Source organism: Podarcis pityusensis (genome assembly GCF_964106645.2).
Source record: "Podarcis pityusensis genome assembly, chromosome: 2".
Taxonomy (NCBI): Eukaryota; Metazoa; Chordata; class Lepidosauria; order Squamata; family Lacertidae; genus Podarcis; species Podarcis pityusensis.
Window position 1 is genome coordinate 121,262,075 of NC_138029.1, and position 24,804 is coordinate 121,286,878.

At 47.2% G+C, this 24,804-nt stretch overlaps 2 protein-coding genes across 5 annotated transcripts; both read right to left on the reverse strand.

The window, feature by feature from the left end:
* Positions 1 to 381: 381 nt before the first annotated feature.
* LOC308469773 (zinc finger protein RFP-like) lies at positions 382 to 24,696 on the reverse strand. 3 transcript variants are annotated; one of them, XM_080992701.1, is made up of 9 exons: positions 23,707 to 24,696; positions 10,247 to 10,769; positions 9,559 to 9,654; positions 7,800 to 8,030; positions 6,575 to 6,597; positions 5,182 to 5,300; positions 4,762 to 4,794; positions 3,056 to 3,085; positions 382 to 1,170 (listed from the first exon to the last, which is right to left on the reverse strand). In XM_080992701.1, exons 2-9 carry the CDS (start codon positions 10,670 to 10,672, stop codon positions 653 to 655), a joined length of 1,476 nt encoding a protein of 491 aa, XP_080848827.1. In that variant the 5' UTR covers positions 10,673 to 10,769; positions 23,707 to 24,696; the 3' UTR covers positions 382 to 652. The 3 variants fall into 3 exon arrangements, with proteins under 3 accessions (XP_080848827.1, XP_080848829.1, XP_080848828.1); XM_080992703.1 differs by lacking the exons at positions 3,056 to 3,085; positions 4,762 to 4,794; XM_080992702.1 differs by lacking the exons at positions 3,056 to 3,085; positions 23,707 to 24,696.
* LOC308469769 (zinc finger protein RFP-like) lies at positions 12,815 to 24,696 on the reverse strand. Of its 2 annotated transcripts, XM_080992694.1 has the most exons (8): positions 23,183 to 24,696; positions 21,628 to 21,723; positions 19,915 to 20,145; positions 18,694 to 18,716; positions 17,314 to 17,432; positions 16,904 to 16,936; positions 15,431 to 15,460; positions 12,815 to 13,552 (listed from the first exon to the last, which is right to left on the reverse strand). In XM_080992694.1, the coding sequence occupies exons 1-8, from the start codon at positions 23,606 to 23,608 to the stop codon at positions 13,035 to 13,037; spliced, it is 1,476 nt and encodes a 491-aa protein (XP_080848820.1). In that variant the 5' UTR covers positions 23,609 to 24,696; the 3' UTR covers positions 12,815 to 13,034. The 2 variants fall into 2 exon arrangements, with proteins under 2 accessions (XP_080848820.1, XP_080848821.1); XM_080992695.1 differs by lacking the exon at positions 15,431 to 15,460.
* Positions 24,697 to 24,804: the final 108 nt, after the last annotated feature.

Consider the following 24,804-nt stretch of genomic DNA (forward strand, 5'->3'; position numbering starts at 1 on the left):
TTTATTTCTGACAATGTGTGGAGATGGGGAGGCTGTATTTGCAGAGGGCATTTGAAGCTGACGCCCTGTTCAATTTCTTTTTTATTTTCTTCCCATCTGAGGTCTCCAGAGTAAGGAGCTTTCCTGCCTGATGTGGGGGACGGGGTTTATTTTTTAGTCCTCTATTAATCCAATTATGCATGCATTTTCACAGTTGCATAAGGTCTTGTGGGGAGAGGAAGGTTTCGTAGAATTGCAGGGTTGCAAGTGTCCCTGAGGGTCATCTAGTCCCACCCCCTGCAGTGCAGGAAACATTTGCCGAACGTGGGCCCCACAACCATGGGATTAAGAGTCTCGTGCTCTGCCAAATCAGACATCTCAAAAGGAAAACAAGACTGAAGGTGAGGAAAAGATGATTTATTGGGACTGTTAAAAATGTGACTGTCTCTTTAAGAAGAAGTAAGCTGCAGAGGGAATTCTGGGGAAAGAAAGGAAAAAGCAAAGCAACCCATTTTTATTTTGTTCTTTCTGCTGATTTTGACTTTTATGCATCCTTTCAAAATTCCCCTTGAAAAACTGCCCAATGTTCTCTTGGTGGGTAAATGTTTTTTATATCAGTCACTCTGGTCTGGAGAGAAACTCCTGCTGGGCCTGAGAGGCAGATTTAGTCTCCTCAGGAGATACTGAGGGGGGTTTCATTTCCCCTCAGATAAAAGAAAGGGAGGAGGGTCTCTCCCGAGAACGAGGCTCCTGAGAACGTGTAGAGTTCGGCTCCTGAGTCAGCGTCAGAGAAAGACACACGTCCCCCTTCATAGTCCAGAGTCACCCGGATCCTCCTGGGCTTCTTCCTCAGGGACAGAAGAGAGGAAACAGGGGAGGTGCAGGCCAAGTACTCTTCTCTCCTTTTCTCCACAGCCCAGATCCCTCTCTCAGGACTGAAGTTGAAAAAGCCCTTTCTCTCCACAGACTTCCTGGCAACCCCCAAAGCCCACAATTCCCCACTTCCCACAGTGACTTCCCAGAAATGTCTGCCTGCTGTGAATCCCTCACGTCCCAACACACAAGGCCAGTCACTGAATCTCTCAGGATCATCAGGCAGGGCTTGACGTTTGTCTCCCCATCTCAGGCCTTTCCGATCCTTGGACAGGATGAGGTAGGGATGGGCTGTGTCTGGATCCAGAGTGACATTTGCTGTTGGGGAGAAGATGAGGAAAAGAGAAGATCAGGCAGAGTCAGCAGAGAGAGAGAGATGGACATCCTAATCCAAGAAACACCCAAAAAACCCAGATTCCCTTTCAGGTCAAGGGGATTTATTTGCATCGCATGCAAGACTGAGACTCCTCCTTGCAGACTTTGATCAGAATAAATATCTTCTGGTTGGTTTTTAAGTCAGTTTCCTTCACTTTCTTATATTCAATGTGCATTGTGCCTGCCCTCCTCTCAACCCAGGCATTTTCTAAGCGGAAAAACCACCCAGGAAACCTTTTACTCATCTCTTCTGTCTTATCTAAGGGGAAAGAGAGGAGAACTGGAGGAGGCAGGAGAGGAGAGAAGCTGCTTTCCTCTGACAATCTCTGTGGGAATTGGCCTTTGGCGACCTCTGGGTTGGGCTGGGGGGGGGAGGACCCCCAGCAGTAATAGTAGTAGTAGTAGTAGTAATATAATCACATTTGCCTACTGCCCTTCATCTATAAGTCTCAGGGTGGTCCACAGCATAAAAATACAACACAAAACCACATAGAGGCTTCCCCTCACTTTTGCGGGAGTTATGTTCTGGGCCCTCGTGCACAAAAGTGAAAATCGTGTTAAGTGGGGAGCCTGTTTATTCCTGCTCTCCATCTCTCTCACCCACTTGGTCTCTCCTTCCTCCCAACCATCTTGGAAGTTTAGGCCTTGCCGCCAGGGAAGAGGAGGCAGGTGGCAGGGCAATTTTACAAAAGACTGCTTATTCCATGCTTCTCTTTGGGATTTCATATATACCATAAGACTAGTTCCCTGGGGGAAGCGGGGAATAACTCAAAAGGTTACCAGTTTGGGGTTGAGACAGTCATGATAGGCAAGTGTAGGGCTGCCCTATTTTGAAGAGCAAGAAAGAGGACACATTGGCCAACTTTGACTTTTAACCATGGTTCGCTATGACGACTCTCCTCTGAAATACCACTACTATATGTAGGCTATAGAAGCTGTGATATATTGCTAGTAGCAGTGTTCTTAACTTTCAACAACAAAAGAAGAATAAGAATACATATAGCTCCCTCACTTGCCACATGAAATATTTGGGCACATGTTCACATCTTTCTGAATGTAAGTGTGCACAGAACAATTTATTAACCTGTTGAACATCTGCATGTGGACTCTCCTTAAGGGCAGGGGGATGTTAACTCTTGCCCTCCCGGACTCCTCCTCCAAGATCTTGTAGCTGAGCCAGCGTCCTTTTGGTTCAGCCACAAGAGAAGGGATTTTTACAGTATGTCGCTAGCTTAAGATGCTGCTCTGTTGTGATTCAATGCTGCAGATTAGCGTAACTGGGTGCCTTGGAGTTGACTCTAATGCAGGCATAGGCAACCTCGGCTCTCCAGATGTTTTGGGACTACAACTCCCATGATCCCTAGCTAACAGGACCAGTGGTCAGGAATGATAGGAATTGTAGTGCCAAAACATCTGGAGGGCCGAGGTGGCCTATGCCTGCTCTAATGCAATATTAAAAATTTCATGGGTATTAAAAAAAACCTTAGAAATCTGCCCCGATACAAATTTTAAGAAATTTTGATCATGAAAATAGAAGACATGGCTGGGAAAAAGAGGACACATGGCAACCAGGCCTGAAAAAGGTCACATGATGGAAAAGCAACCAGACTCTCTCTAGGCAGAAATAAAACTCTTCCCTCCTCCGCCTGATCCTTCTGGGAAGTTTCTCTCTCCCCCTTCAAGTCCACCCTCTCTGCCTTTGTAGCACAAACAGCAGGGCTAGAGTCAAGCGGTGGATGGTTCTCAACTGTACAGAAGAGACTCTTGACCCCCCAGGAAACACTAGTCCCCCCCCTCCTGTGAATTGGGGTCTCCATGTGAATTTTACCTCTGTGGAGATTTCTGAAAGACTGGACATCTGAGGAAGCAAAAAGAGGGTTAATAGCTCAAAATATATATATGTATTTTTGGTAAAGCATCTGTTGTTTCCTTATATTAAGCAAAAGATGACATCATAGAACAAATAATTGCAAAGACAACAACTTTAGGCCTAAGGAATTAAAACAACTAACTTGTTTAGCTGTGATTCCAGCATTGCAGGGGGTTGGACTAGATCAGGGGTCAGCAAACTTTTTCAGCAGGGGGCCGGTCCACTGTTCCTCAGACCTTGTGGGGGGGGCGGACTATACAGTGGTACCTCGCGTTAAGTACTTAATTCCTTCTGGAGGTCCGTTCTTAACCTGAAACTGTTCTTAACCTGAAGCACCACTTTAGCTAATGGGGCCTCCTGCTGCCGTCGCGTCACCGAAGCACAATTTCTGTTCTCATCCGGAAGCAAAGTTCTTAACCCGAGGTACTATTTCTGGGTTAGCGGAATCCTGTAACCTGAAGCGTCTGTAACCTGAAACGTTTGTAACCCAAGGTACCACTGTATTTTGGAAAAAAATGAACAAAATCCTATGCCCCACAAATAACCCAGAGATGCATTTTAAATAAAAGGACACATTCTACTCATGTAAAAACAAGCTGATTCCCGGACAGTCCGCAGGTGGGATTCAGAAGAAGATTGGGCCGGATCCAGCCCCCAGGCCTTAGTTTGCCTACCCATGGACTAGATGACCCTTGGGATCCTTTCAAACTCTACTATTCCATGATTCCATGGGGAAATCAGAAATGGTAAACCATGCTATAAAATGGCAGAATACAACCATTCAAAATCCACAAATGAAATGGGGATCTGTACTGGAGGGCTGGAAGAAGGTTAACATCTGCACCAAGTAAACTGGTGGGGAAAAGCTGTTGAAACCGGAATTTCCAAGCATGCTGACAAACCAGATTGCAGAGGAAGAATCGGCAGAGCTTTACCCTGTAATTCCAAGGGTCTCGTGCAATGGGAAGTCGTCTCTCATGTAATGGGGCTGATCTCATAAGAACAGTGGGAAGTCTCAGGAGATGGGGATGGCTGATGAGGTTGAAACTGAGGAGGAGGCAGCTCAGGCCTTGCTCTGCTGCTGGGAGACCAGTCTGGGCAGGAGGTGGAGGAGGGACTGGGTGCTTGCGGGTGCCCTTTTTAACACACTTCACGAGGGGGAAATCCAAGCAAATCTAGAGAAGCCTCAAAAGAACTTCTCCAGATTGTGTGGAGGGAAAACAAAATGCAAGGGAGGTTCCCTATACATGAGAACCAGAAACCAGGGACACTGGACTGACCCTGCAGGATTTTTCTTAAGGGTTTTGTAAGACATTATAAGGCTCTGAGGATTTCCCCCACAATTGAGCAGTATATACATTTTATGAAAGAAAGCAAAATCTGTAAAATGGAGGGTGAAACCAGGATACTAGTCTATAGGCAGGAATGGAACTCAGACTGGTGTGCAGGTTCTTTGCAGGGACAAGCTCTGCCCCCAATCCAAGCCTTCAAACCCTCTCCCAGTTCATTCATGGGACATAGAAAGAACCCAAACACCACTAGAGGACTGTTTCCCAGAGTGACGCCATTGATGGGGGTCCCAAAGTCTGCAGAATGGACAGGAACACCCATGAAATATCAGTCCCCATCCCTCCTGTCAAATTGTTCCTCCCCTGGAAATTTACCTTTCTGAATCTGTTTTCTGTATAACACAGCATCTGAGGAAGCAAAAAGATATAAAGTGTTAGGGCAACACTCTTCCACCTGAAATAAATCTCCATACAAAAGTAACACTTCATAATGTGGCATCCTTGAATTGACTCCATTCAGAGCAGGACAACCCCAGATTGTGTAGACGGGTAACCAAAAGGAAAAGGAGGTTCCATATAATTGAAAAGAGATACACTCTGGTTCAGGCTTTCTTTACAGGATCCAGCGTCACAATATACATGGGCCGTTCTGGGGGACAGGAAATGAAGGCTGGAGCACCAAGAAGGAAGGTATCCTGGGGTTACTCAATTCCATGCAGTAAGAGCCTGGCATGTTCAGTTCTGAAGAAATAATAGAATTCCCAGTGTGAAATCCTGGCAACCATTTTTCATTACCTTTCCATTGTTTCATTGTATCCTCCACAAGGTGATTTAGATCACAGGATTCCAAGATCCTGTTCCTCACTTCTGGAGGGAAAGGCAGTGGGTTCTCTGGACTCTCTCTTTTCTCATACCTGGTGAAAAGAAAAACAATGCCCCATTGTGGCACCGTCTCCCTAATTATTGCAGGGGATCTCAATAACATGAACAAAGTTGAAGTTTTTTTCCCAACAGGTAATTCAACGTGATCTGTTGACACCCACCTCCAAGCCCTGGCCAATGGCTTCGTAAGGATGCTAAACAGCACAAGGGACAAGAGGCAACCCTGTGCGACATCACCGGAGGGCTCCCATGGCTTCAAACTCTGCTGCCCCATAACAACTTTCTGGGAAGGTCCCAGGACGTAAGGGCCAAACCCCTGAAATGGAGTGCCTGCAATCCCTCCCTCCCTGAGCCTCTCCAGAGGATGTTAGGAGGAGGAGGAGGAGGAGGAGGAGGAGGAGAAGAAGAAGAAGAAGAAGAAGAAGAGAAGAGTTTGGATTTGATATCCTGCTTTATCATGACCCTAAGGAGTCTCAAAGCGGCTAACATTCTCCTTTCCCTTCCTCCCCCACAACAAACACTCTGTGAGGTGAGTGGGGCTGAGAGACTTCAGAGAAGTGTGACTGGCCCAAGGTCACCCAGCAGCTGCATGTGGAGGAGCGGAGACGCGAACCCGGTTCCCCAGATTACGAGTCCACCGCTCTTAACCACTACACCACACTGGCTAGTTAGTGATGTCAAAAGCTGCCAAGCGGTAAAGGAGAACAACCTCCACCCTCCCTGCACCCCCTCTCTCACACAGGAAGTGCGCAACCCCATGCCCCATGGGACTCTCCCTCCAGAGGCATCAAACAACCTGACTTTCACCCCCCACTCAAGACCACCTTCAGCCTCTCACATTGGAAACGCTCCTAAGAAAAAGAGCCAACCCATTCTAGACAAACAGACCTTCCCTCCCTCAGTGCCTCAAAGGGGCTGAGTTACCAGAGTTGGGGGGCTTCCAGTGGGACGTGGAAATATATTGGTACGTCCTAAGCTGTTCCCAAGGATCTTTGGCACTTTCTCTTCTACATGTTTGAAATTACCAAAGTCAATGAACAGAAGGTGGAAGAGAAAGAAAAGAGCCCCCATCCCTGTGTGAAGTGATGTGGGGAGGGAGGGAGGGAGGAGGCAGCTGACCTTGATCCTTGGAGGGAGAATTGGGGGGCTACAAGTTCAGAAGATGGGGCCCTGCTTTTACCTGTGAGATGCCTCAGGGAGTGAGTCCTCCAGTCTCCCCCCTGCAGCCGCTGGAGGGCCATGTCTGAGGTTCTTGCATCTCAGCTTCAAAGAGTGATGCTAATGGAAATGAGCCAGATCCACTTACCTCTGCAAGGTCCTTCTCACATCCTAGAGGGGAAAAGAGAAGGGAATTCACTGCACACCACAGGCCACACTAGGAAGACCCCCTCAGACCCTGGCCCTTGGATGTCAGTCTGCCTGGCACAGGCCAAGGTTTTGGGTAGGAATGGCTGAATCAGCCAGTTTTGGTTTCTCACAGCTTTTATTTCTCTAATCTGAAATTATTAATTTTTCCAGTATCAAGTTCTCCACATTTCCACATCTGTTTACAATTATTATTTTTAAAATCCTTATGAAAATCCACCAGCATTTTAGGGAAATTTAATATTTGTGGGTTCAGTAGAAGATTACATCCCATCTCTTCTCTTCGATTATAATTAATTAACTATAATCCCATTTGCATTGTGCCATTCAGACGTAAGGAAGCCTACAGGATAGTCCTACCAGGGAACTGTCCCAAGTTGTCTTCCACAGAAGTCCCCAAATTTCAAATTCTACTTTCCAACTGGAAATAAAAAAGCACCTGCAGCATAAAATGCCTCCAAAGGGGTAATAAAACAGCTCCGTGTTTCTTTGGGCTCATCCACACTTCTGCTTTTCCTGTGCCCAGAAAACACGGGTCCAAGTGGGTTTGCCTTTGCCCTGCCGCTTTCCCTCAGGAAAAACCTGCTCCTTAGTTCAACATCTAAGCAAACGTCAATCCGGAGAAAACCTGGCTGAGGTTTGCTCTCATTCAGCAGTAAAGAGCAGGTTTTCCTGGAGGAAAGGGGTGGGAAAAGCAGCAGTCTGGATGAGTCCCTCTGTCTTACTCTTTGGTCACTGTGACTGAGCACCATTTTGGGCCGCTCTGTATCCATTGTGAAGGGGATCAATCCAGAAGTTGTGGAGGGAACAGGAAGAGAAGCTTGGTCAAGAGACTGCCTCATGTCAGAAGGAGGCCTGAACTTATCCTCGCTGAAGTCCAGCCCCGGGCAGGAAGGCAGCATTGCCAAGAAGAAGGAATTTGGAGACAAATAATCAGCAAAGAGCAGAAAACCACCTCCTGTTCCATCAAGAACACAGAAGAATCTCTAGTCCTCATTCAGGTGAGTTAAGCATCCCAGGTCTCTTGGGTCTTCCTGCCCATTACATACCTGACTAGAGGCTCCATCATCTGAACCCCTGCACTTCTTGTATACATGAAAGAGACACATAAAGGATTGGAGGCAGCCTTTTCCTGGAGCCTTGGGCTGTTCCTGCCACTGTCTTACCTGCAGGAGTTCACTTGCTGGCTGCTGACTCTTCTCCTCCATCTCCTGGATGATCCTCTCAAGAGAGGAGAGTTTCCTGGAGAGTCTGGCCAGCTGCTCATCCCTTCTCCCTGCAATCTCCTTCTCCACCTCTTCCATGTGATTCAGCAGACGTTTTTCTTGTTCTTCCAGGAACTGGCGCAGTTCTCTGAACTTCTCCACAATCTTCAGCCTCTCCGTTTCTGTTAATTTCTGCAAGAAAAGAGGAGGTCTGAGTGTGTTTGGTCCTTAGCCTCAAAACAGCAGAAACAAAATTGTGAGAATTAAACAGGGTGGACACTTCTGATTTTTCTATAGACATGAAACCTCCAGTGGCTAAAGAAGTAAACCTTTATTTTGAGGGGAGGCCCTCTCCATTGCTGTTTCTGTTGACTTCTATTTTGCAGACGGATACAGCCTAAAGGAAGGAGCTCTTTTTTCCTAGCCATGGATTTTCCCTGCATGTTTTGGGGCATGGCATAACCAGAGTTCACAGTTGTTCAGAGAACATCCAGGGACATAAAACACCCCTCAGTTTAGACTGGGGTGTAGGAAGGAACAGAAACAGAGGCGAACAAAGTGCAGAGTTCATCCCCATAGCTCCCCTGTTTTCTTTAAAGGTTCAAAATGGCCTGAGTTTACTTACAACAACAAATCCGTTTATTGTGAGGACCATGCCTGCACACAAACATCAACACAACAATAGTTAAAAAATATTAAAATTCATTAGATACTATGTCAACAAAACCTTCATCCCACAAAATAGAAAGAGAGGGAAAACAAGCAACGAGTTAAACAGACGATGAAGGGGTCTTTACATTGTCATCCATAAATCTTTCCCTGGCTTTCATGGCCTTCTTCACAAAAACCGCTACCACATGGGTAATACGTGGGTTTGCATCAACTAACAAGAATTTTACTCTATCTTCAGGATTGATTATAGAGTTGGGTATAATTTGCAGCAATGCGTCTCTAAAGCCCGAGTAGATGGGGCAATAGAGGAGGTAATGTGTAAGATCCTCTTTAGTTTTCATAAGGCAAGGGCATAAACGGGTTTTTGTGAATCTACCGGTCAGATATGCAGTTGGCAATGTTTGAATGTTTGTAGTCCAAGAAGGCGTCTTTTTCAAAGATCCATTCCCAAACTTTATCAGGGCTCCACAATTTGAGAGTATTTAACGCCTGAGTTTAGTTTAAATGAACAAGAGCCCACATTTAGAAAGACTATTCTTTAGTAATATTTATGGTAAATCAGGATTTGTTTTGAAATGCTTCCACCCTTTCAGCTCACAAGTCCTCAGGCTTCTCCTTGACTGCTATTCGCATAATAAATGACAAGGGGAATTAAACTCAATTTAGCGGCATTCAAAGGTGAGCTTGCCTAATTTGCTCTTGCTGAAAAAATATGGAGACCAAAACAGAGCTTTAAAATTCTGATATTTTCAAGCTTCACCCAGGCAGGTAATATTCACAAAAAATGTATTTATGAGGGTAAAGTACAGATCAAAATATTTATACAAGGAGGTAGCTACCCTAACATCTGATTCATTTTCAGAACAATAAATTAATGAACAGACTGATATGAAAAATGAGAAATGAGGAGAAGCTGAAACAGGCAGATTTCCCCATCACTACTCAGTCCTGACTCGATTCTTCTTCTTCTTTATTGAATTTATATACTGCCCTATACCTGGAGGTCTCAAGTGCTTGTTCCCTGTCTAGTAACAACAGAGACACTTACAAGGAGGTCTTTGCTTTCCTTGTCCAGATCTGCTTCATGGGCCAGAATTTCCCCTCTCTCTTTCCTCAGAATCTCTAGGTGGCGACAGATCTCTCCCTAAAGAGAAAAGGAAAAAATCAGCTTTGATTGAGACACACAGAGAAATGAAAATCATAATGGCTTCTTGCGCCCAGTGGCCTTGCTAGAATAGCAAAGTAATTTACTGGTGGAAATAAAAGTACAGAGGTTTTCAGCATTTTTGGGTCCACGGCTCGATGGATCAACTACCCTGTGGGGCTCAGGATCCCAATTAGGTCCCCCCTTGCCTGCAGAGCTGGCAGCCCCTCACCTTTTCTCAAACACCCTCCCTTGTGGAGCGATCTCTCAGCCTCCTCTCCCTTCCTTGGGGGTTCCAGCCTGACTTCTCACTTTGAGGTCTCAGGGAGAAGTGGCCAAGGTTCCAGTTCAAATCTTTGAAGCTGCTGTGAGTATTTCAAGATCCCTTTGTCCCCCTGGCAGAGAGAAAGACTTCAACTCCCCCCTCCAGCCATCCCAGGAGCCCTCAGGCTCCCCCTGGGCTGCTTCCAAGGCGATAAACAACGACCAATCAATGCCATGTCTACTTGGGACTTCAGAATTAAAAAGCAAACCTCCCAAGAAGAATCCACAGCTATTTATTTCTCCCCCTCCAGATCCAGGGATCTCCTACCTTGTATTCCTCCAAAGCCTCCTCCAGAGGAATCACCTTGTGATTTTCATGTTCCTTTGATCTGTCGCACACCACGCAGATGGGGGCTTCGTGGACTTTGCAGAAGAGCTTCAGGGGCTCCTGGTGCTTCTCACAGACTCCTCCTTTCCCTCCTTCCTCCTTTCCCTCTTGAAGGCTGAGATTCTTGGCTATTTCCGCCACATTAGCCAGTTGCCGGTTGGGGATGAGGCTCCTTCTCTGGACTCTTTCTCTGCACTGAGGGCAGGAAGCCTCCGCCTCCGATTCCCCCCAGAACAGGACCAAGCAGGATCGGCAGAAGTTGTGCCCACACTCTGGGATGGTCACTGGATCCTTGAAGTAATCCAGGCAGATGGAGCAAGTGGCTTCATCACGGAGATTCTGGATGTGACCCCCTGCAGCAGCCATGGCTCCCTCCCGCCAAAAGCCGAGTTAAGTTTCGTTTTCTCAGATTTCAGCTACTGGGAGTTTCCCCTTCCTGGAAATGACTCAGAAACTCAGTGATCTTTTTTTTCCTTTCCAAATATCCCCAGGTCTTTACATTTGCAGCGGCGAATGCTTCTGGATTGCCTCCTGTTAATAAAAAAAAAAATCATCCTTGTAGGTTGATTGACCATCAGAACATCCACACAGGAGAGAAGCCTCACAAATGCCCTGAGTGCAGGAAAACCTTTTCTCCGTGAGATACGCTGATCAAACACCAAAGGACCCACGCGGAGGAGAAACCTTATGAATGCCCCGAGTGTGGAAAAAGCTTCATTCAGAGAAAGGGATTAATCGGACACCAGATAATTCATTTGGGGAATACGTCCAGCAAATATTCTTGAAAAGTGCCACATTCCACAGAAAAAAAGAGGGAGAAATGTTGGTTACAACCTGATTTGCAGTGGAGAACACACACCTTATCTATGTCACAAGACATAGGCGGATGGCCAGTTGTTGTTGTTAATTCAAGAAAGTTCTCTGTTGAGGCTTCCTGCCCCAGGAGGGGACAAACAAAACTGCCCACCCTCTGCTCTGGTCCCCACGATGGATGGAGGCAGGGAGACAGAGACACATTATATCCACGTTGCAGATTCTCATAGCACTAGAAGTCGTGGCCCCCAAACAAAGCTGATTGTTGGGAGATCCAGGACAGAAAAAAGCATTTCGTTGTGGAGCGTGTAAATGAACCATGGAACTCACTGCCACTGGAGGCAGAGACGGCAACCAACTTAAAATCATGGAATTGCATAGTTGAACGGTACAGCCAGGGTCACCTAGTCCAGATCTCTGCAGTGCAGGAATCTTTTGCCCAACGTGGTGCTCATGCCAGTGACCCTTAGATTAAGACCATCATGCTCCACCCATTGAGCTGGGGACAAATTCATGGAGCACTAGGCTGTGAAGCACAACGGTTCTGCTCTGCCTCCACAGTCCAGAGGCAGAAGGCTTCTAAATCTCAGGTGCTGGAAACTGCAGGGGGGGGGCTGGTTTTCCTCTCTGGTCCTCCTTGCAGGTTTTCCACAGGTGTCTGGGTGGCCCCTGTTGGGCGCTGGACCAAATGGGCCACTTTTGTGTCCTTCCATGGGGTGAGTGGAAACTCACAGGGAAGATGTTTGTATGATGACACACAAACATCGCCAACATCATATAGGGGGTGGAGCAAGGGAAGGTGGCCCTCAGGCAGGTCGGGGGGAGGGGGAAGATGTCTTTATTTTGACATGTGCCACCACCCCGTGGGAAATGCAGTAGTCGGCAGCCCTGATAGTGGAGCCGGAGAAAGTCCTGCCAGATCTTTGAGGGGTCAATTCCATAGGCATTTGTTGTTCTAGCTCTTAGTATCCCAGGAGAGAAATCAGATGCAGCTTTTGCTGAAAAGACCCTCCTTGGGGGAGCATTGTGCTTTTGGGGTGGGGCTGAGGAACACAGGGAAGGTGTCCTGCGAAATGTATAGGGCGGCACAGCCCATGGGGCCCCCTCCGGAAGCTGCCGGACTGCAGCTCCCATCCTCTCTGACCCCTGGCCATGCTGGATGGGTCAGAGGGGAGTTGGAGTCCAGCATTATCCAAAGGACACCCCATTTGATGCCCCTGATAGACAGAATCCAGCCTGTAAATACGGAACGTTAATGCATCAACCCTAAACACATATAACTGGGCCGAAGCCCCACTCAATGCAATGAGGTTTATTTCTGACAACGTGTGGAGATGGGGAGGCTGTATTTGCAGAGGGCATTTGAAGCTGACGCCCTGTTCAATTTTTTTTATTTTCTTCCCATCTGAGGTCTCCAGAGTAAGGAGCTTTCCTGCCTGATGTGGGGGAAGGGATTCATTTTTTAGTCCTCTAGTAATCCAATTATGCATGCATTTTCACAGCTGCATAAGGTCTTGTGGGGAGAGGGAGGTTTCGTAGAATTGCAGGGTTGCAAGTGTCCCTGAGGGTCATCTAGTCCCACCCCCTGCAGTGCAGGAAACATTTGCCAAACGTGGGGCTCAACCCACAACCCTGGGATTAGGAGTCTCGTGCTCTGCCAAATCAGACATCTCAAAAGGAAAACAAGACTGAAGGTGAGGAAAAGATGATTTATTGGGACTGTTAAAAGTGTGACTGTCTCTTTAAGAAGAAGTAAGCTGCAGAGGGAATTCTGGGGAAAGGAAGGAAAATGAATCTTCTCAAATTCCCCTTGAAAAACTGCCCAAGGTTCTCCTGGTGGGTAAATGTTTTTTATGTCAGTCACTCTGGTCTGGAGAGAAACTCCTGCTGGGCCTGAGAGGCAGATTTAGTCTCCTCAGGAGATACTGAGGGGGGTTTCATTTCCCCACAGATAAAAGAAAGGGAGGAGGGTCTCTCCCGAGAACGAGGCTCCTGAGAACGTGTAGAGTTCGGCTCCTGAGTCGGCGTCGGAAAAAGACACACGTCCCCCTTCATAGTCCAGAGTCACCCGGATCCTCCTGGGCTCCTCCCTCAGGGACAGAGGAGAGGAATCAGGGGAGGTGCAGGCCCAGTACCCCCCTCTCGACTTCCCCACAGCCCAGATCCCTCCCTCAGGGCTAAAGGGGAAGCGGCCCCTTCTCTCCACAGACTTCCTGGCGACCCCCACAGCCCAGCATCCCCCACTTCCTACAGTGACTTCCCAGAAATGTCTGCCTGCTGTGAATCCCTCACGTCCCAACACACAAGGCCAGTCACTGAATCTCTCAGGATTGTCAGGCAGGGCTTGAGGTTTGTCTCCATATATCACACTTTTCCGATCCTTGGACAGGATGAGTTGGGGATGGGCTGTGTCTGGATCCAGAGTGACATTTGCTGTTGGGGAGAAGATGAGGGAGAGAGAAGATCAGGCAGAGTCAGCAGAGAGAGAGAGATGGACATCCTTATCCAAGAAACACCCCAAAAACCCAGATTCCCTTTCAGGTCAAGGGGATTTCTTCTGCATCACATGGGACATTGAGACGCCTCCTTGCAGACTCTCATCAGAATAAATCCAGGCATTTTCTAAGGGGAAAAACCACCCAGGAAACCTTTTACTCAGCTCTTCTGTGCTATCTAAGGGGAAAGAGAGAATTGGAGGAGGCAGGAGAGGAGAGAAGCTGCTTTCCTCTGACAATCTCTGTGGGAATTGGCCTTTGGGGACCTCTGGGTTGGGATGGGGGATGAGGACCCCCATGTAATAATAATAATAATAATAATAATAATAATAATAATAATAATAACAATAATAATAATTATCAACATTTGCATACTGCCCTTCATCTATAACTCTCAGGGTGGTTCACAGCATTAAAATACAACACAAAACCACATAGAGGCTTCCCCTCACTTTTGCATGGGTTATGTTCTGGGCCCTCGTGCACAAAAGTGAAAATCGTGTTAAATGGGGAGCCTGTTTATTCCTGCTCTCCATCTCTCTCACCCACTTGGTCTCTCCTTGCCTTCCTCCCAACCATCTTGGAAGTTTAGGCCTTGCCGCCAGGGAAGAGGAGGCAGGTGGCAGGGCAATTTTACAAAGGACTGCTTATTCCAGGCTTCTCTTTGGGATTTCATATATACCTTAAGACTAGTTCCCTGAGAGAAGCGGGGAATAACTCAAAAGGTTACAAGTTTGGGGCTGAGACAGTCATGCTAGGCAAGTGTAGGGCTGCCCTATTTTGAAGAGCAAGAAAGAGGACACATTGGCCAACTTTGACTTTTAACCATGGTTCGCTATGACGACTCTCCTCTGAAATACCACTACTATATGTAGGCTATAGAAGCTGTGATATATTGCTAGTAGCAGTGTTCTTAACTTTCAACAACAAAAGAAGAATAAGAATACATATAGCTCCCTCACTTGCCACATGAAATATTTGGGCACATGTTCACATCTTTCTGAATGTAAGTGTGCACAGAACAATTTATTAACCTGTTGAACATCTGCATGTGGACTCTCCTTAAGGGCAGGGGGATGTTAACTCTTGCCCTCCCGGACTCCTCCTCCAAGATCTTGTAGCTGAGCCAGCGTCCTTTTGGTTCAGCCACAAGAGAAGGGATTTTTACAGTATGTCGCTATCTTAAGATGCTGCTCTGTTGTGATTCTCTGCTGCAGATTAGCCTAACCGGGTGCCTTAGATCTGACTCTAATGCAGGCATAGGCAACCTCGGCCCTCCAGATGTTTTGGGACTACAACTCCCATGATCCCTAGCTAACAGGACCAGTGGTCAGGAATGATGGGAATTGTAGTGCCAAAACATCTGGAGGGCCGAGGTGGCCTATGCCTGCTCTAATGCAATATTAAAAATTTCATGGGTTCTTGTAAACCAAAAAACAACCAAAAAAAACTTGGGGACATTCTGCCAAATTTTAAAAATCTGCCCCGATACAAATTTTAAGAAATTTTGATCATGAAAATAGAAGACATGGCTGGGAAAAAGAGGACACATGGCAACCAGGCCTGAAAAAGGTCACATGATGGAAAAGCAACCCAACTCTCTCTAGCCAGGAGTAAAACTCTTCCCTCCTCCGCCTGATCCTTCTGGGAATTTTCTCTCTCCCCCTTCAAGTCCACCCTCTCTGCCTTTGTGGCACAAACAGCAGGGCTAGAGTCAAGCTGTGGATGGTTCTCAACTGTACAGAAGAGACTCTTGATCCTTCATGAAACACTAGTCCCCACCCCCCGTGAACTGGGGTCTCCATGTGAATTTTACCTCTCTGGAGACTTCTGAGTGACTGGACATCTGAGGAAGCAAAAATATAGGCTTAATGGTCTACAGTGCAATAGTTCAAAGAAAATCTTTTTACAAAACATCACCATAACATAGCATCTGTTGTTTCCTTATTTCAAGCAAAAGATGACATCATAAAACAAGTAATTGAAAGACAACAACTGTAGGCCTAAGGAATTAAAACAACTAACGTGTTTAGCTATTATTCCTGCATTGCAGGGGGTTGGGCTAGATCAGGGGTCAGCAAACTTTTTCAGCAGGGGGCCGGTCCACTGTCCTCAGACCTTGTGGGGGGCCGAACTATATTTTTTTGGGGGGGGGGGAATGAACAAAATCCTATGCCCCACAAACAACCCAGAGATGCATTTTAAATAAAAGGACACGTTCTACTCATGTAAAAACACGCTGATTCCCGGACAGTCTGCGGACCAGATTTAGAAGATTGGGCCAGATCCAGCCCCCAGGCCTTAGTTTGCCTACCCATGGACTAGATGACCCTTAGGATCCTTTCAAACTCTACTATTCCATGATTCCATGGGGAAATCAGAAATGGTAAACCATACTAGAAAATGGTGGAATACAATCATTCAGAATCCACGAATGAAATGGGAATCTGTACTGAATGGCTGGAGGAAGGTTAACATCAGCGCCAAGTAAACTGGTGGGAAAAAGCTCTTGAAAGCGGAATTTCCAAGCATGCTGACAAACCAGATTGCAGAGGAAGAAGCTGCAGAGCTTTGCCATGTAATTCCAAGGGTCTCGTGCAATGGGAAGTCGTCTCTCATGGAATGGGGCTGATCTCATAAGAACAGTGGGAAGTCTCAGGAGATGGGGATGGCTGATGAGGTTGAAGCTGAGGAGGAGGCAGCTCAGGCCTTGCTCTGCTGCTGGGAGACCAGCCTGGGCAGGAGGTGGAGGAGGGACTGGGTGCTTGCGGGTGCCCTTTTTAACACACTTCACGAGGGAGAAATGCAAGCAAATCTAGAGAAGCCGCAAAAGAACCTCTCCAGATTGTGTGGAGGGAAAACAAAATGCAAGGGAGGTTCCCTATACATGAGACCTCAAAAACAGGGACACCGGACTGACCCTGCAGGATTTTTCTTAAGGGTTTTGTAAGACATTGTAAGGCTCTGAGGATTTTCCTTACAAACAAGCAGCATACAGATTTTAGGAAAGAAATCGAGGGTGAAACCAGGATACTAGTCTATAGGCAGGAATGGAACTCAGACTGGTGTTCAGGTTGTTTGCAGGGACAAGCTCTGCCCCCAATCCAAGCCTTCAACCTCCCTCCCAGTTCATTCATGGGACAGACAAAGAACCCAAACACCACTAGAGGACTGTTTCCCAGAGTGACGCCATTGATGGGGGTCCCAAAGTCTGCAGAATGGACAGGAACACCCATGAAATATCAGTCCCCATCCCTCCTGTCAAATTGTTCCTCCCCTGGAAATTTACCTTTCTGAATCTGTTTTCTGTATAACACAGCATCTGAGGAAGCAAAAAGATATCAAGTGTAAGGGCAACGCTCTTCCACCTGAAATAAATCTCCATACAAAAGTAACACTTCATAATGTGGCATCCTTGAATTGACTCCATTCAGAGCAGGACAACCCCAGATTGTGTAGACTGGTAACCAAAAGGAAAAGGAGGTTCCGTATAACTGAAAACAGATACAGGCTTTCTTTACAGGATCCAGGGTCACAATATAGACGGGCCATTCTAGGGGACAGGAAATGAAGGCTGGAGCACCAAGAAGGAAGGTATCCAGGGGTTATTAAATTCCATGCAGTAAGAGCCTGGCATGTTCAGTTCTGAAGAAATAATAGAATTCCATGTGTGAAATTCTGGCAGCCATTTTTCGTTACCTTTCCATTGTTTCATTGTATCCTCCACAAGGTGATTTAGATCACAGGATTCCAAGATCCTGTTCCTCACTTCTGGAGGGAAAGGCAGTGGGTTCTCTGGACTCTCTCTTTTCTCATACCTGGTGAAAATAAAAACAATGAATGGCCCCATTGTGGCACCGTCTCCCTAATTATTGCAGGAGATCTCAATAACATGAACAAAGTTGACTTTTTTTCCCCAACAGGTAATTCAACATGATCTGTTGACACCCACCTCCAAGCCCTGGCCAATGGCTTCGTAAGGATGCTAAACAACACAAGGGACAAGAGGAAACCCTGTGCGACATCACCGGAGGGCTCCCATGGCTTCAAACAATGCTACCCCATAACAACTTTCTGAGAAGGTCCCAGGACGTAAGGGCCAAACCCCTGAAATGGAGTGCCTGCAATCCCTCCCTCCCTGAGCCTCTCTAGAGGATGTTAGAAGAAGAAGAAGAAGAAGAAGAAGAAGAAGAAGAAGAAGAAGAAGAAGAAGAAGAAGAGGAGTTTGGATTTGATATCCTGCTTTATTACTACCCTAAGGAGTCTCAAAGCGGCTAACATTCTCCTTTCCCTTCCTCCCCCACAACAAACACTCTGTGAGGTGATTGGGGCTGAGTGACTGGCCCAAGGTCACCCTGCAGCTGCATGTGGAGGAGCGGAGACGCGAACCCGGTTCACCAGATTACGAGTCCACCGCTCTTAACCATTACACCACACTGGCTAGTTAGTGATGTCAAAAGCTGCCAAGCGGTCAAGGAGAACAATCTCCACCCTCCCTGCACCCCCTCTCTCACACAGGAAGTGTGCAACCCCATGCCCCATGGGACTCTCCCTCCAGAGGCATCAAACAACCTGACTTTCACCCCCCACTCAAGACCACCTTCAGCCTCTCACATTGGAAACACTCCCAAGAAAAAGAGCCAACCCATTCTAGACAAACAGACTTTCCCTCCCTAAGTGCCTCAAAGGGGCTGAGTTACCAGAGTTGGGGGGGCTTCCAGTGGGACGTGGAAATATATTGGTACGTCCTAAGCTGTTCCCAGGGATCTTTGGCACTTTCTCTTCTACATGTTTGAAATTACCAAAGTCAATGAACAGAAGGTGCAAGAGAAAGAAAAGAGTCCCCATCCCTGTGTGAAGTGATGTGGGGAGGGAGGGAGGAGGTAGCTGACCTTGATCCTTGGAGGGAGAGTTGGGGGGCTACAAGTTCAGAAGAGGGGGCTCTACTTTTACCTGTGAGGTGCTGCAGGGAGTGAGTCCTACAGTCTCCCCCCTGCAGCCCCTGGAGAGCCATGTCTGAGGTTCTGGCATCCCGGCCTCATGGAGTGAGGCTAATGGAAATGAGCAGGATCCACTTACCTCTGCAAGGTCCTTCTCACATCCTAGAGGGAAAAAGAGGAGGGAATTCACTGCACACCACAGGCCACACTAGGAAGACCCACTCAGACCCTGGCCCTCATATGTCAGTCTGCCTGGCACATGGCAAGGTTGTGGGCAGGGATGGTGGAATCAATAAGTTTTGGTTTCTTGCAGCTTTTATTTCTCCAATCTGAAATTAATAATTTTTCCAGTATCAAGTTCTCCACATTTCCACATCTGTTTACAATTATTTTTTAAGAATCCTTACGAAAATCCACCAGCATTTTTGGGAAATTTAATATTTGTGGGTTCAGGAGAAGATTCCATCCCATCTCTTGTCTTAGATTATAATTTATTAACTTTAATCCCATTTGCATTGTGCAATTCAGACGTAAGTAAGCCTACAGGATAATCCTACCAGGGAACTTTCCCAAGTTATCTTCCGCAGAAGTCCCCAAATTTCAAATTCTACTTTCCAACTGGAAATAAAAAAGCACCTGCAGCATAAAATGCCTCCAAAGGGGTAATAAAACAGCTCCGTGTTTCTTTGGGCTCCTCCACACTTCTGCTTTTCCTGTGCCCAGAAAACACGGGTCCAAGTGGTTTTGCCTTTGCCCTTCCGCTTTCCCTCAGGGAAAACCTGCTCCTTAGTTCAACATCAAAGCAAACGTCAGTCTGGATAAAACCTGGCTGAGGTTTGCTCTCATTCAGCAGCAAACAGCGGGTTTTCCTGGAGGAAAGGGGTGGAACAAGCAGCAGTCTGGATGAGTCCCTCTGTCTTGCTCTTTCGTCACTGTGACTGAGCACCATTTTGGGCTGACCTGGATCCACTGTGAAGGTGATCAACCCAGAAGTTGTGGAGGGAACGGGAAGAGAAGCTTCGTCAAGAGACTGGCTCATGTCGGAAGGAGGCCTGAATCCTCACTGAAGCCCAGCCCAGGGCAGGAAGGCAGCATTGCCAAGAAGGAAGGCATTTGGAGACAAATCATCAGCAAAGAGCAGAAAACCACCTCCTGTTCCATCGAGAACACAGAAGAATCTCTAGTCTGCATTCAGGTGAGTTAAGCATCCCAGGTCTCTTGGGTCTTCCTGTCCATTACAAACCTGACTAGAGGCTCCATCATCTGAACCCCTGCACTTCTTGCATACATGAAAGAGACACATGAAGGATGGGAGGCAGCCTTTTCCTGGAGCCTTGGGCTGTTCCTGCCACCGTCTTACCTGCAGGAGTTCACTCGCTGGCTGCTGACTCTTCTCCTCCATCTCCTGGATGATCCTCTCAAGAGAGGAGAGTTTCCTGGAAAGCCTGGCCAGCTGCTCGTCCCTTCTCCCTGCAATCTCCTTCTCCACCTCTTCCATATGATTCAGCAGACCTTTTTCTTGTTCTTCCAGGAACTGGCGCAGTTCTCTGAACTTCTCCACAATCTTCAACCTCTCTGTTTCTGTTAATTTCTGCAAGAAAAGAGGAGGTCTGAGTGTGTTTGGTGCTTAGCCTCGAAACAGCAGAAAGAAAATTATGAGAATTCCACAGGGAGGACACTTCTGATTTTTCTATAGACATGAAACCTCCAGTGGCTAAAGACGTAAACCTTTATTTTGAGGGGCGGCCTCTCCATTGCTGTTTCTGTTGACTTCTAGTTTGCAGACGGATACAGCCTAAAGGAAGGAGTTCTTTTTTCCTAGCCACGGATGTTCGCTGCATGTTTTGGGGCATGGCATAACCAGAGTTCACAGTTGTTCAGAGAACATCCAGGGACATAAAACACCCCTCAATTTAGGCTGGGGCCATTTAGGTGTTGGAAGGCAACAGAAACAGAGGAGGAGGAGGACAAAGTGCAGAGTTCATCCCCATAGCTCCCCTGTTTTCTTTAAAGGTTCAAAATGGCCTGCGTTTACTTAAAATGAACAAGAGCCCACATTTAGAAAGACAATTCTTTAGTAATATTTATGGTAAATCAGGATTTGGATTGAAATGCTTCCACCCTTTCAGCTCACAAGTCCTCATGTTGGGATATCTGATCCCAGGGTCCGGATCCAGTCACCTCGTACCCTCGCCGGGAGTGTGAAGGAGTTAAGCAACACCAGGGTGTGGTTTCACAGAGAAAAAGTTTATTGCAAAGTCTGCGCAGAGGCAGCCAGCGGAATAGCTTCCAAATACTGGCGGCCCCTCTATTGTGTCTTACAAGCATTCTTATACCCAGTTGCAAGCTTGTTTCCTCAATTGCTCCCCAATCAGCTGGCAGAGATACAATTCATTACCTTATTAGGTTAGCTAAGCCCCCTTCCCCCCCCCTTCTATATGTTGTTTGCTTTGCATTCTATATGTTTGCATACCTAGCATAACTGAAGCAGGAAGCCAGGCAGGAAACCACTGCTGGCCTACATAGCTGGCGTACATAGCTGAAGCAGTTGTGCAGCCATAACTGGAGCAACTGTTAACTGGGGCCCTAATACATGGTGGGGTTAACCCTTCCCTCTCCCTTCACTCAGGCTTCTTCTTCGACTGCTATTCACATAATAAACGATAAGGGGAAATAAACTCAATTTAGCGGCCTTCAAAGGTGAATTTGCCTAATTTGCTCTTGCTGAAAAAATATGGAGACCAAAACAGAGCTTTAAAATTCTGATATTTTCAAGCTTGACCCAGCCAGGTAATATTCACAAAAAATGTATTTATGAGGGTAAAGTACAGATCAGAATATTTATACAAGGAGGTAGCTACCCTAACATCTGATTCATTTTCAGAACAATAAATTAATAAACAGACTGATATGAAAAATGAGAAATGAGGAGAAGCTGAAATGGGCAGATTTCCCCATCACTTCTCAGTCCTGACTCGATTCTTCTTCTTCTTCTTTACTGAATTTATATACTGCCCTATACCTGGAGGTCTCAAGTGCTTGTTCCCTGTCTAGTAACAACAGAGACACTTACAAGGAGGTCTTTGCTTTCCTTGTCCAGATCTGCTTGATGGGCCAGAATTTCCTCTCTCTCTTTCCTCAGAATCCCCAGGCGGCGACAGATCTCTCCCTAAAGAGAAAAGGAAAAACTCAGCTTTGATTGAGACACACAGAGAGATGAAAATCACAATGGCTTCTTGCGCCCAGTGGCCTTGCTAGAATAGCAAAGTAGTTTCCTGGAGGAAATAAAAGTACAGACAAACTACATACTTTCTGCAGCACCCCTGTGGGGCTCAGGATCCCAGTTAGGTCCCCCCTTGCCTGCAGAGCTGGCAGCCCCTCGCCTTTTCTCAAACACCCTCCCTTGTGGAGTGATCTCTTAGCCTCCTCTCCCTTCCTTGGGAGTCCCAGCCTGACTTCTCATCTTGAGGTCTCAGGGAGAAGTGGGAAGAGAAGGAGGAGGAGAAGGAAGGGCTAAGGCAGGATCCAACCTGGGATGTACCAGTCTAGCGTCAAAGAGATAGTGAGGTCAGCCCAAGAGGCGAGAGGTGCAGGGATAGAGCAGCGCTTCTCAAAACTTCACCCATTCCAAACCCCTCTTTTGGGTCAGATGGCAATTCTGGTTTTCTGCTATTTGTCAGTTATTTTCTCTGCAGTAGCCAGAGCCCACGTCTGCTTGGGCCACCAGGGGAGATTTAAGAGCTTCTTCCATTTCTGGGCCAAAGAAGTTCTTGCTGTGGCCAGAATCCACCCAAGTAGCTCCTTCGGTCAGAAGATTGCTGTCTGGTCCTCCTGCCAGTTCAAAGGGACCAGCTTTTTTTCCACTATTATTACTATTTCGTGGCATTAGTAGCACTGCTTGGCACAGGAGCATTTTTGCACCACTGTAGTGGAACAAGTGATATTTTTAAAAGGGATTAAAATTAAAAGGCATTATATATATATATCCCTTGCCCTGCAGTTGCTACTCTGAATCACTGAGTCCTTTGCCATTTGGGATGGGAGGAGATCCTCAGCTCCCCCCCCCCTGAAACCTCATTGCACAGCCCCCCCCCATAAGCGTGCTCCCCACCAGTAGGTGCTTCCACTCTCTGCTTTCAAAAGATTTGGGGGGGGGGATTCTGCACCGCCTGGTCAATTCCTGGCCATTCCCCCCCCCAGCTGATCCCTTGCTGCGCTCTGTTTTGCAGAGCATTAAGGAAGCATCCTGCTAGCAAAAGGAGACATGTGCTTAGTTGTGTATGTGCAGTTTACATTTGTACTGTTCTTAATAGTACAAAGCAACCTTGCTGGGGGATGTGGACGAGGTTAACCCTTTCTCTCCCTGCCAGGGTCCCAACCCTAATCTTTGAAGCTGCTGTGAGTATTTCAAGGGAAGATCCCTTTGTCCCCCTGGCAGAGAGAAAGACTTCAGCTCCCCCCTCCAGCCATCCCAGGAGCCCTCAGGCTTCCCCTGGGCTGCTTCTAAGGTAATAAACAACCACCAATTCATGCCATGCCTACTTTGGACCTGAGAATTCAAAAGCAAACCTCCCAAGAAGAATCCACAGCTATTTATTTCTCCCCCTCCAGATCCAGGGATCTCCTACCTTGTATTCCTGGAAAGCCTCCTCCAGAGGAATCACCTCGTGCTCTTTGTGCCCCTTTGATTTGTCGCACACCAAGCAAATGGGGGCTTCATCCTCCTTGCAGAAGAGCTTCAGGGGCTCCTGGTGCTTCTCACAGACTCCTCCTTTCCCTCCTTCCTCCTTTCCCTCTTGAAGGCTGAGATTCTTGGCTATTTCCGCCACATTAGCCAGTTGCCGGTTGGGGATGAGGCTCCTTCTCTGGACTCTTTCTCTGCACTGAGGGCAGGAAGCCTCCGCCTCCGATTCCCCCCAGAACAGGACCAAGCAGGATCGGCAGAAGTTGTGCCCACACTCTGGGATGGTCACTGGATCCTTGAAGTAATCCAGGCAGATGGAGCAAGTGGCTTCATCACAAAGATTCCGGATGTGACCCCCTGCAGCAGCCATGGCTCCCTTGCGCCAAAAACCCGAGTTAACTTTCGTTTTTTCAGGTTTCAGCTACTGGGAGTTTCCCCTTCCTAGAAATGACTCAGAAACTCAGTGACCACGTGATCTTTTTTTTTTTTTTTAATGTCCCCAGGTCTTTACATTTGCTGAATGTTTTCTCAAGTAGCAGCGAATGCTTCTGGATTGCCTCCTGTTAATAAACAAAAATCATCCTTGTAGGTTGATTGACCATCAGAACATCCACACAGGAGAGAAGCCTCACAAATGCCCTGAGTGCAGGAAAAACTTTTCTCCGTGAGATACGCTGATCAAACACCAAAGGACCCACGCGGAGGAGAAACCTTATGAATGCCCCGAGTGTGGAAAAAGCTTCATTCAGAAGAAGGGATTAATCTTACACCAGATAATTCATTTAGGGAATATGTCCAGCTAATATTCTTGAAAAGTGCCACATTCCACAGACAAAAAGAGGGAGAAATGTTGGTTAAAACCTTATTTGCAGTGGAGAACACAAACCTTTTCTATGCCACAAGACATAGGCGGATGGCCAGTTGTTGTTACTTCAAGAAAGTTCTCTGTTGAGGCTTCCTGCCCCAGGAGGGGACAAACAAAACTGCCCACCCTCTGCTCTGGTCCCCATCATGGATGGAGGCAGGGAGACAGAGACACATTATATCCACGTTGCAGATTCTCATAGCACTAGAAGTCGTGGCCCCCAAACAAAGCTGATTGTTGGGAGATCCAGGACAGAAAAAAGCATTTCGTTGTGGAGCGTGTAAATGAACCATGGAACTCACTGCCACTGGAGGCAGAGATGGCAACCAACTTAAAATCATGGAATTGCACAGTTGAACGGTACAACCAGGGTCACCTAGTCCAGATCTCTGCAGTGCAGGAATCTTTTGCCCAACGTGGTGCTCAAGCCAGTGACCCTTAGATTAAGACCATCATGCTCCACCCATTGAGCTGGGGACAAATTCATGGAGCACTAGGCTGTGAAGCACAATCGCTCTGCTCTGCCTCCACAGTCCAGAGGCAGAAGACTTCTAAATCTCAGGTGCTGGAAACTGCGGGGGGGGGGGGGAGGCTGGTTTTCCTCTCTGGTCCCGCTTGCAGGTGTCCCACGGGCGTCTGGGTGGCCCCTCTTGGGCGCTGGACCAAATGGGACACTTTTTGTGTCCTTCCATGGGGTGAGT